This window comes from Hemicordylus capensis, chromosome 4 (assembly GCF_027244095.1).
Source record: "Hemicordylus capensis ecotype Gifberg chromosome 4, rHemCap1.1.pri, whole genome shotgun sequence".
Lineage (NCBI taxonomy): Eukaryota > Metazoa > Chordata > Lepidosauria > Squamata > Cordylidae > Hemicordylus > Hemicordylus capensis.
The window spans coordinates 124,627,571-124,645,724 of NC_069660.1; the positions used below are offsets into that span (position 1 = coordinate 124,627,571).

The 18,154-nt window shown below is 41.5% G+C and overlaps 1 protein-coding gene across 2 annotated transcripts in view; it reads left to right on the forward strand.

The window, feature by feature from the left end:
- EPHX4 (epoxide hydrolase 4) overlaps positions 1 to 18,154 on the forward strand; it is a 49,724-nt gene that overhangs the window by 1,556 nt on the left and 30,014 nt on the right. The window contains exons 2-3 of one of the 2 annotated variants that reach the window (XM_053248956.1): positions 7,148 to 7,231; positions 7,642 to 7,727. In XM_053248956.1, the coding sequence (XP_053104931.1) occupies positions 7,148 to 7,231; positions 7,642 to 7,727 (170 nt within the window). The remainder of the gene's footprint in view (positions 1 to 7,147; positions 7,232 to 7,641; positions 7,728 to 18,154) is intronic. The other variant, XM_053248957.1, reaches the window with a different exon arrangement.

Genomic DNA, 18,154 nt, shown 5'->3' on the forward strand with positions numbered 1-18,154 from the left:
GGGCTTTCATCAGGGAACTAATTCAAAGCCACATTAGTCATTGCAGAAAGGTTTTGCAAGTACTGAGTTAAAGGCAACAGTGCAAAATTCAGTCTCTCTTTCTCACTCTCTCTATGTATTATAGATACATGTTAGATTTTTGATGAGAAGACAGCAGAGGTCCTCCCCACTCCTTGGGGGACAAAAGAGCCTAGTTGATGTATACTTCTCCAGGGTGTTTTTCAGACTACGAGATTTGCAATGGGCAAAGCATTGCAAAATGTGACAGAATAGTGCAGTGGTTTAAAACCTAGAGTAAAGCATTATTCAGTGCTTCATTGTAGGCTGGCCATTCATATTTTCTGACAATTGCGATGGTGTTTTCAAGGCAGAACTGTCCATATTCTTCTTGAAACTTGTTTATCTGCCCCTCCTCCTGCTCCATTTTGGCCAATGGAGTTGCGGGGTGGGTGGTGAAATGAATTTCTTTTTTTAAAAAACCAACTTCTTGGCTGCCTTGCACAAATCTGCCAGCAGGGGAAGTGCCATTTAAAAAACCATCTAACTTTGTTTTGCATCATTCCTGTTTTGTGCAAGGAATAACGGGGGGGGGGAGGATGGAATTAAAAAGAAAAGAAAAGGGGAAGTCGGGTGCATGAGGAGATCTTTTGGAGTGACAAAACAAGGGAACAGCTTGTGGAGGGGAGCGAAAGGGAATCTTATGGCGAGCGAAGAAGGGGAAAAGACAGGAAATGGTGTGCCTCCAGAGTAATAAACAAATAGGAGGGAGGTGGCGGAGGGGAGGGGTTGCTCCTCCAGTGAGGGCTGTGGGATTTCACAGAAGTAAATGAATCATGATTCAATTCAATGGGCTTCCTTTTAAGTAAGTGACTGTTCTCGCTCCCTGCCCTTTGCCTTGCAATAAGCAAGTGGGATTGCACAGAAGTAAATGATTTAGTTCAATGGGCTTCCTCTTCAGTAAAAAGTGCACGAGAAAGGGTTGGATTCAGAAATCTGCTCAGCTGCACTAGTATGAGTCTCTGGCCAAAGTAGCAAATTAAAAGAGGAATGCACAAAAGAAAAATAAGAATAACAAAACACCTCTGATCTCCTCCTGCCCCCTCCCCTTCTGTGTTGACAAGCTCAAGTTATATTGGAAGCAAGCAGAGGAGGAGGGAGGTGTGTGAGGTTTGGGATCTGTGGGGAGGAAAGGAGGGAAAAACCAAGATTTCTCTCTGCCTGTTTCTCTCCCCGTGCTGAGGGGGCGGGAGGGGCAAAGAACTGTCCATACTGCAACAAGCTGCAACGCATAAACTCCATTGCAAGCCTCCCTGTCATGGAAAAATACATCTACTTTCCTGCAACGTGATTACCATGTTATAGAGCCATAACGCATCATTAAAATTCAAAACAAAGCATCAGAAATATGGATGGCACCCTGCTGACAGCACAGCGAGTGCGAGGTCAAAACACTGGCAATACGGAGGGGAACTTATGGGACACGTGGCAGTATGTAATCTGGGAAACGCCCAGTGCACAAGAAGACCTTGTTATTTATTGAAATGTTGATACTATTTTGATATTGTTGCTGTGGTTCCATTCTGTGTGTTGCAGTTGCTTTTGAATTTATTTTATTATTTTTTTGCAGGAAAATGGCATATAAATTACCATATTATCTAATCTATCCATCACCAGGGAACAGAAATTCTGAACATCCAGGATATAAAGCTATAAATGGAGCAATAAGCGACCCTTGTAATTATCTAAATTTGTTGAAAAGCGGTATATAAATATTCATTGTATTAGTATTTTTATGTTACCTTGTTACATTCTGGTGTAAATATGGAAATTTAGCCTAAGGTTGTGAAATTTTGTGGTGAAGTTTGTAAGATCAGACAAGATATGTTTTAGCTGGATATTACTGATTAGTTGGATACTATGATTTAGTTGGTGGTTATGGACTAGTGGGTATTTTTAATTATATGTTAATTTTAAGTTATAATAGATATGTATACCATTGGTTTCCCCTTCCCACCCTGGTCATGTACTGAAATAAAGTTATTTCTTCTTCTACTAATACTCCTGCTGCTGCTGCCGCCACTGCCCCCTTTTCCTTGTTTGCTTCCTTCCCCTTCTCATTACTCCCTGGTGTGAAGGAGGCAGGAGCATGTATACTGAGCTAAGAGGAGGAGGTGGCAGCAGCAGCGGCAGCAGAGGACTGTGTGCTCCTTTCTTTGCTGAGTGGTGGCTGTGCTACCACTAAGTTCTGAGCTGCTCCAATGGGAGGCAGTAGAGAAAGGCAGTTGTTGCAGCAGGGACACATCTTGCTGCCCTGCTGGCACCCCGGAAATCCGCTACTTGAGGCAATCACCTCAACCACTCACAGAAAAGAGCTGCCCCTTGTAAGATCATTAATGGCATGATGTGATATCATCACCTTGCATACTACTATTATGAATATTTATATACTGCTCTTCAACCAAAGTTCTCAATGTGGTTTATATAGAAAAATAAATAATACATAAATAAGATGGTCCCCTGTCCCCTGCCACTGGAAGGGTGCTGTGCTGGGGCTGGATAGAGCAAGTTGCTCTCCCCCTGCTAAATATAGGAGAATTGCCACTTTAAAAGGTGTGTCTTGGCTCAGTTAGCAGGGGTAACTATGTAAGTATAAAATTAACCATGGTAAAATCCTGCCTGAAGATTTAAAATCTAAATAGATAGATACATGAGGAAAATAAATGAGCCATGTCATTGGCTGGTGCTGGTAGAGGTGAGGAAATGCCTGACTTGATGACATCATGATAAAAGCCCTCTTTGGACATTGTGCAACCGCCAACAGGTACGTGCCAAGAAGGGGCCCCCCGCTGTTCTTTGTAAGAGGGACAATGAAAAAGAACATGCTCACTAGTTTCAGTAGCACCTGAAATGGGCAGTAGGGTACCGAAGACACTCTTATGAATCATCTCCAGTGCTTTCTGCAAAGCGCAGTACATATTATGCACTTAGTGCATCTCCTGTGCTCTATTGTCCTTTCATAATTTCCTCTTCCATTCCCTTCCAATTTCATTACTAGTCCAGCACAAGGAAGGTAGAAGGGTACTCACTGGGCCAGGAGGGGTGTTTGTGTTTTTGTCTGCATGCATGTTTGGTGAAGCGTGGCATGTTTAGTGAAGTGGTGACTGTTTGCCGCCACAAGCAAAAAAGGAAGCTTGTGGGGAGAGATGGCATTTGGTGTCCTGCTTCAGGCATGCTGAGGTCTTGTACTGTCACTGGTTCTAAGCAGCACTGCTGGGGTGAGGAGAGAGAGGATAACCTGACATGGGGAAGCCAGTTTGGGTAGTGTGTTATGCATAAAATGTCATTATGCCCTTAATGGTACAGGAACCATATACTTCTATGCATTTGGCCATTCTGTGTGGAGAAAAACTGCTAGAAAGATAGGTGCAAATGCTTCCAGTAAAATTAGGTTTAGTAGATTGCCTTGTCGTTTATTGACTGGAGCTTGAATGTGGTGGAAATGCCCTGAAGTGCTGATTATAAAGACCACCTTGTAAGAATTTCACACACGTATACCATATTAAACACTGAAAGAGAAAATTGCCAACAGTATGAAGCTTAGAGAGTTTCCGAATGCACTTAATCACTTCTACTGTGTGGTTAAAAATTATCTGAGAGAAAATGAATTAGCAGTACTGCAGTATAACAAAACAGTATAAAGTGATTAAATATAAGCAGCTGTTAGTGTGTTTAATTAAATTACACATCCAGTCAGTTAATGAATTCAGTATGATATGCTCTTAACTACAATAGAAATAAATTGTGTGTACTATCAATTACTAAAATGAAAATTCCAATAAATCTATGTTAAGTCTATAAAACCATAAAGAGCTGATCTGGATTATTGAACAAAAAGTTATTTTCATGAACATTTAAAATTCAAGAGGTTAAAAATGAGTCATATACAGTGATAGATTACCCCAGTGGATCATGTAAGTAATTATTTTGAAAATTCAGATCACATGACCCAATATGGAGCCCCACGCAAAGCAATGTGCAAGTGGATCTGCTTCCACCAATGAAATGAGAGGCAGGCCTTTGAAGTCAAAAGAGTTGTGCAAGATGAGGGAGAACCCCTGCAAAGGTCTGCCAGCTCCAAAGGCTGCCTCCTACTCCCAGTCTGCCAATCAATCCCCCTGTTAAATCATCTTTCAAGTAGAAATTGTCATGGTTTGTTCTGCTGTGCCACTAATTAGCCACTCAACAGCCATGTACCAGCACACAGTACTGAGTTAACAACCCCCATGTCTCCGCTATTGCCTCCCAACACCCTCTAGTACTGGATCCTGCTGCCTGATGTTGGTGACCTCCAGAGAACCATCACATGAGCAGCTGCTGAGGACTTCGATTGTTGATTCTTTATCCACAGCTATTACTACGAATATTATATACCACTTTATATGTTGCAACTTTTCCCCAGTGCTTCAGGCAAAGTGTATACCTTAAAGAGGTTAGCGTTGCTTCAGTGTTCATTCATCTGACTGTTTGTCAATTTAGCTTTTTAATGAAAGGAAAATTAAGAGGTTTGGGGAATGGGGAGATTTTGACATGCAGGTGCCAGTCAGTCGGCACTCTGCACAGTCAGTTCGTGCTGCAAACCGGCAGAACCAGTTTTTCTAAGCTTGATTTCCACAAGAAGGTTGTTCACCATGATCATGCTTCCAAACAGTCTTGACTGCTGAAATAATGTATGTCCATACGCAGCCTTAAGACCAGGCAGGATGTGGTTCCACATCCTCATGAAATAGAGATTCAAGTTTCCTGTGGCAGGAACTCACCTCTGAATTGCTTGCTTGAGCCTCTGACTATGCCACAAGACACCTAGAGTTATTACTCTCTGATACTCAAGATTCTATATTCTCCATGACCTAGTTCAAAAATTCAACCGAACCCAACCTACAACAAGGCAGTGCTGTAAAGCCCAATAGGAAGTAGTCCAAAGTGGACAATGGTGCAATTGATTGTTGTCATCTGGATCACGAATGAATGGATGCTGTATCAGGGCCTTCTGTCACTAATAGGGAGAGATGCAATTCATATCTAAGTTCAGGCGCTATAAAGGTGGACAAGACAATCTCAAGAATACAGTTGTCCCAACATTCTTCTGTGGACCATAGCCACTTTCACTTTATTTCTTTGTTGACACTTGATTAACCTGTCGTTTATTGGATGGATTCCTGGACTCTGTTTAAGTTTTGGTTGGCTGCATTCCTGGAAGTTTGCTTAACTCTTTTCCTGTTGGATTTCCTTGCTAAACATTATCTGCACACACTCACATGTGTGCACACACACACATACACACCCTTTGCCCATTCAAAATACCACCAGTGAGTTACCATTTTCATAATGAACTCTTTGGCTAAGTAGAGCCAGGCTTGGATAAGTTCTGTCTGTACATTGAAGTTTTTCCTATCACACTGATAAGAAGTTGCTGGATTGGAGTGATTATATGTACATACATTCATAGTAGTCTTCTCTCTTTCAAGGAAAGCTAAATTATGTATTTATGTAATAATTTGTAAAAAAAACAGTGTTTATTTTAACCTTTCAGGTTTTTTATGTTGATTTATAACCCTTTAGCTTGGATCGGAAATTACCAAGTGACTACTAGGTAAACATTTCTTGAAAGCAGCGTATTCCATGTCTTAAAAGAGTATATTAAAGGACTTGAGGACGTATCACTTCACATGTATAATATTATTAGATTTAATCAATGTATAAAATCAATATAAGAAATGTATAATGTGAAATTATGAGTGAGTCTACACCCACAACTTAAACTGGATTAACAATCATGGTTTTACCACAAAGAAAATTGGGAAGTATAGTTCTGTGAAGGAATGACTATGTAGGCATCTTTAACAGAATTTGTAGCACATTCACAGGTCATCAGTTGGTAGAGGCCATGACTTAGATTTGTCATTTAGCTAAACCTTAGTTAAAAGTAACTTACAGATTTTACCAGGAGAGTAATTTATGTTCCTGAAAATAACGAGGAAGCAGAAGGTAGCCACATAAACTTCATTTATCCATAGCAAAATCCCATGACATATTCTTGCACTGCAGCTGAGTGTCAGCCTCTCACAGCTGTCTGATGTCAAGCATGAAATGAATGGAGGCTCTCAAGGTAGTTACTAATAGACAAGGATCCACAGTGCCTGGCTGGTGTCCTTATTAGCAGTCTCAGCAGAGAGCTTGTTTGTTGTTCTGAAATAATATGAGAACTAACTTGGTGGTTGAGGAAGCACTTAACCATGGCCCAGTAGGACTACTGTGGAATGTTACAGAGACTACCCCCTGCTCTTGTATCGACTGATCTAGGGTATGTACACACCCAATCTGTTATTCTTGATAGGTGGATAGAAGGCAGGTGTTCACACCAAATTTCATTACCAGTTCCAATTACCTCATTTTCTGGATGATGTGCTGTAATCTGCTGCTCCTGGATGAACCAAGAATCATCCTGCACAGTCTTTTAAAGTTCATGTTGAATCTTTTAAAATGGCACAAGGAAGTAGGCAGTCTCAATTTTTATTTCCCCTCCTCTGTTCCTTGTGTTCCTCCTCAGAGGTACGCAGATGCATTTCCATAAGACACATTTGTGGAAATAGCGCAAGAAGCAAAGTTGAAGGTGCTCAGAAAGGCATCTCAGATGAATTTCCACAAAAGCATATTTTTAGCAACAATATGAGAGTTCATTTAAAAAAAAAGTGGCTATAGAACATTCTGCCAAGATGTACAGAACACACACTTGGAGACTGGGATAGCTATTATTTATTACATATCCCACCTTTCTATTTATTACACATTCCACATTTCTTTCATCATGGAACTCAAGCCAGCATTTATGCAGTTCCAAGGCATTTGTTCATCCAGGCACTAACCAGACCTGGACTTGCTTAGGTTCAGCCAGGTGACTGTGTCCTGGGACCACAATATGGTATGTATGCTCATAAGTAGGTTTGCACAGCTCTGTCATGGGATGGGAAGTCTAGTGTGAGTTCTAGGGCTATTTGATTAAAGAAATCTGTCAGCATGAGTTTTTATAATATAAATTTGCATACAAATAAAACAAAGTTTGGAAGAGAAAAGCATTCTTTGTTTTTAGAAGCGCCTCAGCAAGCACCATCTTAGAAGAGGCATTCCCTCCTGTGTGAGAGAGAAGGAGCTGTCTCTTCTAAGAAAACACTTTGTAAGTATTTACATTCAAATTAATTAACTATGTGTTTTTTTTAAAAAAAATTGCCCAGTTAGTTGGCACTTGAATTTATCAAATATTTTTAATTGGTTAAATTTTGCAGCCCTAGTAAATACCCATCACGGCACGTTCAGCAAGATGCTGCCAAAACCAGACAACACAGCCAAAATCAATTTTTTAAAAAAATGAGCAGAAAGGAGAGGGAGCAAGGAGAAACAAAACATGATAGTACATTCAGGGCCTTGCTGATACAGAGAAGTTGTGTACTTCTGGACTAATCAGTGTGACACTTGATTAAGTCCTAAATTCAATCTGTCAAATGAACAAAGTTCTTATTAAATATCTTAACATTCCCTGTAAATATTTTTTAAAATCCCACAGCTTGTCTTTTCTTTCTCTTCCAGGATTCTGGGTTAAGATTCCACTATGTGGCTGCTGGAGAGAGGGGTAAACCACTTATGCTGCTTCTCCATGGCTTTCCAGAGTTCTGGTAAAACTCCCTGTTTGCTTTTCCTCTCTTTTTGTTAGTTCACATAACATTTGCTTTCACTGTTTTTCTACTGCATAAGCAAGATCAATAGCCAAGTCTGTCTTGCTGCTGTTGTTTATTTTATGTGTATACTGCATTATCTAATAGGTCTAAAATGAACAGCTATTATCTGTGATGATTATAATCAAACTGTTATTATAGTCCATGCTGCATACACCACTGAAAAATAAATCCTAATGCAATTCTGCATAGTCCTAACTAAGGCTGTAATCCTAAATGCACTTATTAGGGAGTAAATAAGTGCTGGTCAGCTCCAGGTGGCCTTGAAGGAAACTGATTATCTAGACCCATTTCAAACTGGCTTTAGAACGGGCTATGGGGTTGAGACAGCCTTGGTCGGCCTGATGGATGACCTTTACCGGGGATTCGACAGAGGGAGTGTGACTCTGTTGGTTCTCTTCGATTTCTCGGTGGCATTCGATACCATCGACCATTGTATGCTTCTGGGTCACCTAGGGGAACTGGGGATAGGAGGCACTGCTTTGCAGTGGTTCTGCTCCTATCTCTAGGGTAGATCCCAGATGGTGGAGCTTGGCATCAGTTGCTCCTCAAAACAGGAGCTGTTATATTGAGTCCCCCAGGGCTCCATTCTGTCATCAATGCTTTTTAATATCTGCATGAAACCACTGGGTGAGGTCATCAGGAGATTTGGTGCTGGGTGTTATCAGTATGCTGATGACACCCAAATCTACTTCTCCTTTTCATTTGCATCATCAGGAAATTCCCTAAATGCCAGTCTACAGGCAGTAATGGGCTGGATGAGGTATAAAAAATTGAAGCTGAATCCAAACAAGACAGAGGTGCTCATTGTAGGGACTCAGAATCTGAGGGATGAGTTAGATCTCCCTGTGCTGGATGGGCTTATACTCCCCTGGAAGGAGCAGGTACGCAGCTTGGGAGTACTACTGGACCCAGGCCTCACCCTGATATCTCAGTAGAGGCCATGGCCAGGAGTGCTTTCTATCAGCTTCGACTGATTCGACAGCTGTGTCCATTCCTTGAAGAGGACGACCTTCAAGGTGGTGCACCAGCTGGTAACCTCCAGGCTTGACTACTGCAATGCGCTCTATGTGGGACTGCCTTTGTACATAGTTTGGAAACTTCAGTTAGTTCAAAATGCGGCAAACAAACTGGTCTCCGAGGCAACTCGGAGAGACCGTATTATGCCTGTTTTGAAACAGCTGCACTGGTTGCTGATATGTTTCCGGGCAAAATACAGAGTGCTGGTTATTACCTTTAAAGCCCTGAATGGCTTATGTCCGGGTTATCTTAGAGAGCACTTTCTTCCGTATGATCCCCACTGCATGTTAAGGTCATCTGAGGAGGTCCGTCTCCAGTTACCACCAATACGTCTGGTGGTGACGCAGAGGCAGGCCTTCTCTGTAGCTGCTCCTAGACTGTGGAATGCACTCCCTGCAGAAATCCGCAATTTGAACTCTTTTTTGGCTTTTAGGAGAGCCCTGTTTGGCTTGGCCTTCCAGGGTTTTTAAATTGTTATAAAGGGTTTTAACATACCTGGTTTTTCAGGGTTTTAAAACTGTCTTTATTGTTTAACTGGTGTTTTATGGTATTTTAAAATATTTGTTTTAATTGTTGATTTAACTGTTTTGTTTTATTTGTAAACTGCCCTGAGCCATTTTGGAAGGGCGGTATAAAAACTGAATAAATAAATAAATAATAAATCCCATTGAACTCGGAGACTTACTTCTGAAGGATTGCAAATCTAATCAAAGCTCTGCTACTGGTGACGTCAGTGGATTTTTGGCACATTGATGTTATCTCGTAAATACTCAGCACAAGAAAAAAAACCATTCATCAGTAAAAAGTTAAGTATTTATTGTAGAAGTAATTGATAAATCCATATACCTTACCCTTTGTCTATATCAATTCTTATACATTTCCAAAACTTCTTAAGAAATTGTCTGCAATACAAGGTCTCTAGAGACAGCCAACTATAATTTATATATTTGTATAATTAATGACATGTGTAGTTAATCTCAGCCTGTTGAAGGGTGAGATTTGAAACATAATGGCATTTATTTTTTATTTTGACAAAAACTGTGGCAATTTTCATTTTGTGATGGTGTATTAGTTAGGGGCAGAGCTATCATTGGGCGAATGGGTTCAAAGAACCCAAGCCATTCCCAATCAGGGGCCGCGCTTCACGGCCCCAACACTCTCCCCGCATCTGAAGTCAGACACGGGGGGCTAGTTTAGCTCCCAAGCGGGGCCCCCGCTGCTAAGGCAGGGAAGAGCTGCTCCTGGCTGTGCTGCGAATGCAGTGCCAGCTTAAGTAGCTCCTGAAGGGGCCGCACAGCTGCTTGGCTGCCTGCTGAAAGCAGCGGCAGCCTTAGTTTAACTCCCGAAGGGGCCGCGCCAACTCAAGGCTCCGTTTGGGAGCCAGACCCCGCCCCCGTGTCTGACGTCAGATGCGGGGGGCGTGGCTAGCCCACGTCTGATGTCAAATGCAGGGGGCGAGGACAGTGGGGCGGCCGCTACGACCACACACGGGCCGTCAACAGTCCCGCTCCGCCGCTGGCATTAGTATACCCTTCTTTTTATTCTATCTCACAAACACTTCAATATATGTAGAAATCACAATTTACCATGCCCTGGTAAATTGTCCAGAAGTGGGTTGACTAAATCAGGTCCTGGTGAGTCACGATCTTGACATCTATTAAAGCAGTCACAACAGTTCCATCAGTATGCCAAAAGCCATTTAAGTTAACTGAGTTTATAGATTTTGACCCATTACAAGATCAGTCTATACACTTCTGTGTCCCAGATTACTTTCTAGAGAATAGAGTGGTCCCAGAAAATACAGAAGCTGGCCATCCCTGGCATAAAGTAATACCTGCAGTGATTTCAACAAAATGCAAAACAAAGAAAAGAGATCCTTAGGTAATGTGTTGTGGTGGTTAGTGTCAGACTAGAACTGGTGAGGCCAGAGTTTGTTTGTTTGTTTGTTTATTTATTTATTTATGCATTTTTATACCGCCTTTCATTAAAAAATAACCCCAAGGCGGTTTACAAAAGTTAAAAACATACAATAAAAACACAATAAAAAATCATGCTAAAAGTATAAACACATATAAAAACAGGCATAAAACAATACAACAGATAAAAACACCCACAGCAGCAGTAAAAACGATTATGTAAAAACCTGGGTAAAAAGCCAAGTCTTTACAAGCTTTCTAAAAGCTGTGATGGAGTCTGAGGAACGAATGGCCACTGGGAGAGCATTCCAGAGTCTGGGGGCAGCAACAGAGAAGGTCCTGTCCCGAGTGCACAACAGCCAGGCCTCTCTCATTGTCGGCACCCGGAGCAGGGCCCCCTCAGATGTCCTCGTCAAGCGGGCAGCAACCCTTGGGAGCAGGCGGTCCCTCAAATACCCCGGGCCCAAACCGTTTAGGGCTTTAAAGGTCAAAACCAGCACCTTGAATTGGACCCGGAAACGAACCGGTAGCCAGTGCAGCTCTTTCAAAATGGGGGTGATATGTTCCCAACAGGCAGCTCCGGATAAAACCCTCGCTGCCGTGTTTTGCACTAGCTGCAGTTTCTGGATATTCTTCAAGGGCAGCCCCACTTAGAGTGCGTTACAGTAATCCAGCCGTGACGTGACTAAGGCGTGGGTAACCGTGGCCAGATCTGCCTTCTTGAGAAAGGGACGCAGCTGGCGCACCAGCCGAAGCCATGCAAAGGCACTCCTGGCCACCGCCTCCACCTGAGCTTCCAAAAGCAGAACCAGGTCCAGTAGTACCCCCAAGCTGCGTACTTGCTCCTTCAAGGGGAGTGCAACCCCATCCAGAACCGGTAAAATCTCCTCATCCCGATTGGCTCTCCTACTGACCAACAGTACCTCCGTCTTATCCGGATTCAATTTCAGTTTGTTAGCCCACATCCAACCCATCATGGCCTCCAGCCCCTGATTCAGGACATCCACCGCCTCCCTAGGATCCGGTGACAAGGAGAGATAGAGCTGAGTGTCATCCGCATATTGCTGACAACTCAGTCCAAATCCCCGGATGACCTCTCCCAGCGGCTTCATGTAGATGTTAAACAGCATGGGGGACAAGACCGAACCCTGCGGGACCCCACAGGCCAATGGCCACGGGGCCGAGCAGTAGTCCCCCAGCACCACCTTCTGGACCCTCCCCTCAAGAAAGGACCGGAACCACTGCAACGCAGTGCCTCACTCGTCCTTGGAGCTCACTGGATGACCGTGGGCCTCTCATTTTTTCTCAGTCTAATCTACCTCACAGGGTTGCTGTGAAGATAAAGTGTGACATGTAAGAGCTCATTGGAGCTCTTAATGCAATTACATTTTAATGCAATGTACTGCAACTTCACCTCCAAGGATTCACAAAGAAATCCCTGTCCTGAGTCCTTCCAGTATTTCCCTCCATGGTGATTGAGAATGTCTTTAGTTGTCAGCTTACTTGCTTTGCAGGCAGAAACCTGTGCTATCAACTATACTCATCCACTACTGTTCCAGCTCCTCCTCAGACTCTGGCTGAGAGGAAGCAACAGAGGCATCATGAACTGCAGCAGACTGACAGCAGCTAGGCCAAATCAGGACAGCATTTTTATGTTCAATATCTTATTCCCTATGACACATTTTCTCTGAGAACTGTAGGGCCAATGACTCCATAATTATTTTTGATAACACATACTGTGTTTTAAAGTCTTGTTCTTAGGTCTTTTATTGCTAAAGGTGTCCAAAGCACAATCCTGTATATGAAAGACAACAGTACTGAGAGTCTATGACTATAGTATCCAAGGAATACCTTCACCCATATGAGCCTCCACTGCCCATCTCCAGTCTTTGAGATAAGCTAGAGAAGCCTTGGTTAGAGTTCCAGTTTTTCATGTTGCAAGAATGGCCTCTATTAGCACAGGGATTTCTCAATAATTGCTCCAACAATGTGGAATCATGCCCTCCTTTGAGATGTGAGCTTGACCCCATCACTGGATGTGACTGTATTTTTGGAAACTGGCATAGTATTTGTTTCACCTAGCTTTGGTCATATTGTCTAATTGCTACTTTACTGGTTTTGATTTAACTTTTAAATCTGTATTTTATTTCTTTTCATGTTTTTAATAATTTATTTTATTTAAAACATTTATATTTCACCACTCCAGTACATTACTGCTGGGAGAGGCTCACAGAAATGATAAAATAATCAACAACATAACATTAATAAAATAGGTAAAATAACTAGAAAAAGGACACAGTTAAAATCAAATTTAAAAGTTGAAAGTTAAAAAGTTACTATAACCTGCTTTGCCAATTAATTTGGCAAGTGGCATATGAATACCTTATAATAAAATAAGAGTATCATGTATTATAGTACACAAAATACTAGAGAGGGAACTAAGCTTGTAGAAGATTGCTTCCTGATTTACTGACAGATTCTTCAGCACTACCGCTCTTCTTGGCTGGGGTTAACACTGGCTGGGGTTAACACTGAACAAATTCTTAACAAATCCTGGCTGGGGTTAACACTGAAATGATAAGTTAATATAATATACATAACATTATCTAAACTGAAAATTTGGTTGATTGATTGATTGATTGATTAAGTGCCGTCAAGTCAATGTTGACTCTTAGCAACCACATAGATAGATTCTCTCCAGGATGATCTGCCTTCAACTTGGACTTTAAGGTCTCTCAGTGGGGCATTCTTTGCTGTTGTAATCAAGTCTATCTACCTTGCTGCTGGTTGTCCTCTTCTTCTCTTTCTGTCAGCTTTTCCCCGCATTATGGACTTCTCAAGGGAGCTGGGTTTTCACATAATGTGTTCGAAGTATGATAGTTGGATCCTGGTCATTTGTGCCTCGAGTGAAAATTCTGGATTGATTTGTTCTATGATCCATTTGTTGGTTTTCATGGCTGTCCATGGTATCTTCAAAAGTCTTCTCCAGCACCAAAGTGCAAAAGCATCAATATCTTTTCTGTCTTGATTCTTCAAAGTCCAGCTTTCACATTCATAGAGTGTCATGGGGAAAACCATTGTTTGAACGATTCCAATCTTTGTAGGCATAGACACGTCACGGCATCTAGAGATCCCTACCAAGTGCTACTCTGTGGTGTATTTCTTGACTGCTAGATCCTTTACTGTTGATGGTCAGAAGCTATCCACCACTTCAATGCCTTTATTATCAATTCTGAGGCTGGTTGTTGTACCCATTGTCATTAGTTTAGTCTTCTTTACATTTAGTCATGGTCCCATTTTTTCACTGTGTTCCTTGACTTTCATTAGTAGAGCTTGCAGATCATCCGTATTCTCAGCTATCACAGTGGTGTCATCAGCGTAGCACAGGTTATTGAGGTTCTTTCTCCAGCTTTAAAACCATGTTCATCTTCTTCCAATCCAGCTTCTCTCAGTATATGTTCAGCATATAAGTTGAATAAATAAGGAGAAAGTAGACAGCCTGGTCTGGAACGAGTCTGTTTCACCATGTTCTGTCTGGACTGTGACTTCCTGTCTTGTGTATAGGTTTCTCATGAGAACAATGAAATGTTCTGGGACGCCCATTTTCTAAGGATATTCCACAACTTGACATGGTTGACGCAATCGAAGGCTTTTCTCTAATCAATAAAGCACATATTGACTTCTTTTTGGGATTCTTTGGCTTTCAGCCTGCATCAGCAATGATGCCTCTTTTTCCTCTGCCTTTTCTGAAACCAGCTTGAACATTCAGCATTTCCCTTTCCACGTAGGGCTCTAATCTGCATTGGATGATCCTGAGCATTATTTTGCTAGCATGTGAAATTTAGGATATTGTGCGATGGTCTGTGCAATCTGTTCAGTCTTCTTTCTTTGGTATGGGTATGTAGACTGACCTCTTCTAATCTGTGGGCTACTGTGTTGTTCTCCAGATTTGTTGGCATAGTTTGGTTAGAGACAATTGAAATTTAATTCCCCATAAATATTACTCAGAGTACAAGATGTATGCAGTTCTACCTGTCATCATGGGTATGCAGGTATCTAGCAAGATAACTGTTAATGAACTAAAATGAAGCAATGCTTTCCTTCATAGAATCTCTGAAGAAAATAGGAGGAATATAACCACTGTTTTAATGTGGTTATATTGGAGCATACTGCATCAATCTAATTGGTGCCTTCTTACAGTAACAGCTTCACAGTTGCGGAGCACAGACACTTAAGTATAGGTATTACTCGAAAATATATGCATCTGCATATTACACACACATTATGTGTAACACCAAAAAAAATATGTAAAATAAAAGGGTGGCATGTCTCTTACACCTTGACAAAATTTTTCTTTTGCTTAGGAGTGAAGGCTTGAGCAAAACTTTTTCAAACTTTATGAGACCATGAAGAACCCAGATAAAATTGCCTCAAGAGTTGTATTCAACCCATGTGGCCATCCTTTAGCCTATGTAGCCATCCTTACAGCATAGTTTATACCTGGTTTAAAAAACCCACAACATACATACATACATTTATTTATTTATTATTAATCTATTTTATTTCTGTACCACCTGATGTTGGAATCTCGAGGCAGTGTACAAGTTAAAATATAATATAAAAACCAATATAAAACAGTTAGAAATTCATAAAACGGATAAAAACAGTCACAGTAAATAAAAACATTAAAATTAAATTTTTAGTTAAAGCCTGGGAAAACAGGTACGTCTTAAGGTTCTTCTGAAAAGCAAACAGAGAAGGAGATGCTCGTATTTCAGCAGGGAGCATATTCCAGAGCTCTGAGGCAACCACAGAAAAGGCCCGGTCCTGAGTTGCCATCAAACGAGCCGGCGGCAACAGCAACAGGACCTCTCCAGATGATCTTAATAGGCAACAGGGTTCATGACAGAGAAGGTGCTCTCTTAAGTACCCTGGACCCAAGACATTAAGGGCTTTATAGATAATAATCAGCACTTTGTATTTCGTTCGGAAACATATTGGCAGCCAGTGCAATTCTTTCAAAGTCGGTGTTATATGGTCCCTTCAAGTTGACCCAGAGGCCAATCAGGCTGCTGCATTCTGTACCAATTGTAGTTTCCAGACTACGTACAAAGGCAGCCTTATGTAGAGTGCATTATAGTAGTCAAGCCTAGAGGTTACCAGCATACTGTATGTACCACTGTTTTAAGGTCATTTACCTCCAGAAATGGGTGTGTCTGGCGAATCTGCTGAAGCTGATAAAAAGCGCTCCTGGCCACTGCCTCAACCTGAGAAACTAGGGAGAGTTTGGGATCCAGGAGCACTCCCAGACTACATACTTGATCTTTCAAGATGAGTGTAACCCCATCTAGAACAGACAGATCTAAACCATCTCTCAGGTCCTGACCCTTTATAGACAGTACTTCTGTCTTGTTTGGATTCAACTTCAGCTTGTTATCCCTTAGTCATCCCTTTATCACCTCCAGGCAGGCATTTAGGGGGTCATGCCAGTTCCTGATGAAATTGGTATGGAGAAATTGATCTGGGTGTCATCATCATATTGATAACACCCTAGACCATGCCTCCTGATGATCTCTCCCAGCGGTTTCATGTAGATGTTGAAAAGCATTGAAGACAGTATGGAGCATTGTAGTACTCCACACTTTAGCTCAAGAATAACAGTCAGAATAACAGTCTCCAAGCGACACCATTTGGAATCTTCCAAAGAGGTAGGAATGGAACTATTGTAGAACAGTGCCACCCAATCTCACCTCTTTCAAGCAACCCAGCAGGGTACCATGGTTGATAGTATCGAAAGCCACCAAGAGATCCAAAAGAATCAGCAAAGTCACACTTCCTCTGTCAATAGCCAATTGGAGATCATCCACTAGGGTGACCAAGGCAGTCTTCAACCTATAGCCCACCTGAAAGCCAGTTTGGAATGGTTCAGATAATCTGTCATCCAAAACTGCCTGTTGCTGAGAGGTGACCACTTGCTCAATCATCTTGCCCATCCAAGGAAGATTAGAAACAGGTCTGTAATTAGCCAACTCTGAGGGATCCAATCTTCAGATAAGGTCTAATAATAGCCTCTTTAAGACAAAGAGGCATCCTGCCCTCCCCCAGAGAAGCATTTATAATGTTTACTAGACTGTCTCTGATAATATAACTTCCAGATGAAATAAGCCAAGTTGGGCGAGAGTCAAGAGGACGAGTTGTGGGACACACAGTCCGAAGCAGTTTGTCCACATTCTCAGAAGTAACAAACAGAAAGTGATCCAGTTCAATCATAAAAGAAGAGTTGCTGGACATCTCTACAATAGACTGCAATAACTGTGGAGTCTAGTTTGGCACAAATACAAGAGATTTTATCTGCAGAGAAGTCATTGAAAACATCAGAGCAAGTGGCAGATGGTTCCAAACCCAAATTCAGGGTGGAGGGGGCATGAACTAGCATTATAAGGTTAATGTTTGTTTGATTGATTGTAGGAAAATCATGACACAAAATATTCCAGCTAGGAATACCATAATTGTTTTGCTATGCAGATTTTATTTATGAGCCTGGAGTTTATAATTGAAATTTCAAGATGAAATAATTATCTCTTAAGAGAAATGTCTGCAAAACTTTCATACTTATAGAATGAAAATAAGTTATGCAATAGCAACACATTTTACAAAATTGTTCAGTCTCCAATGTCTCAAGGTTAAAGTTAGGACAAACTAAAAAAAACTATCAGGACTGACCACATACAGAGAAGACAAGGCAGATCAGTAGATTATATAAACCATTATTTTATTTTATTTTATTATTTACATTTATATCCCGCTCTTCCTCCAAGGAGCCCAGAGCGGTGTACTACATACTTGAGTTTCTCCTCACAACAACCCTGTGAAGTAGGTTAGGCTGAGAGAAGTGACTGGCCCAGAGTCACCCAGCTAGTATCTTGGCTGAATGGGGATTTGAACTCAGGTCTCCCCGGTCCTAGTCCAGCACTCTAACCACTACACCACGCTGGCTCACAATTACCTGCAAGTGTCTTATAATATATATACAAAATGAAAAGCAACAAAACCAATCTGATACATTATTAGCTTGTCTGATACATTATCTTGGTGGTATCATTACTGCTGGTGGTCTGGTCCATGTGGGTGCTGATAAGTAGTTAGTTTTTTTTTATTTGCATATAATTAAACTGACTTTGGCAAAACATAGCAAGATAAACAGTGAGTGAACGGATATGATTAACTAACCACTTGTGTGAACCAGCATTCACATGAGTCTAGAAAAGACAGCCTGATTTTGGGCAGGGGGCAGGGAAGATAAGAAAAAACCCTGATTTTGGAAAGCTTTGTTTGTGTTTCTGACTTTCATAGGTGCTGATTTACACAAATGGCTATCTATGTGTAGTGATACTCTTAGGGTTTAGCCACTGGGATAACATTTGAAATATG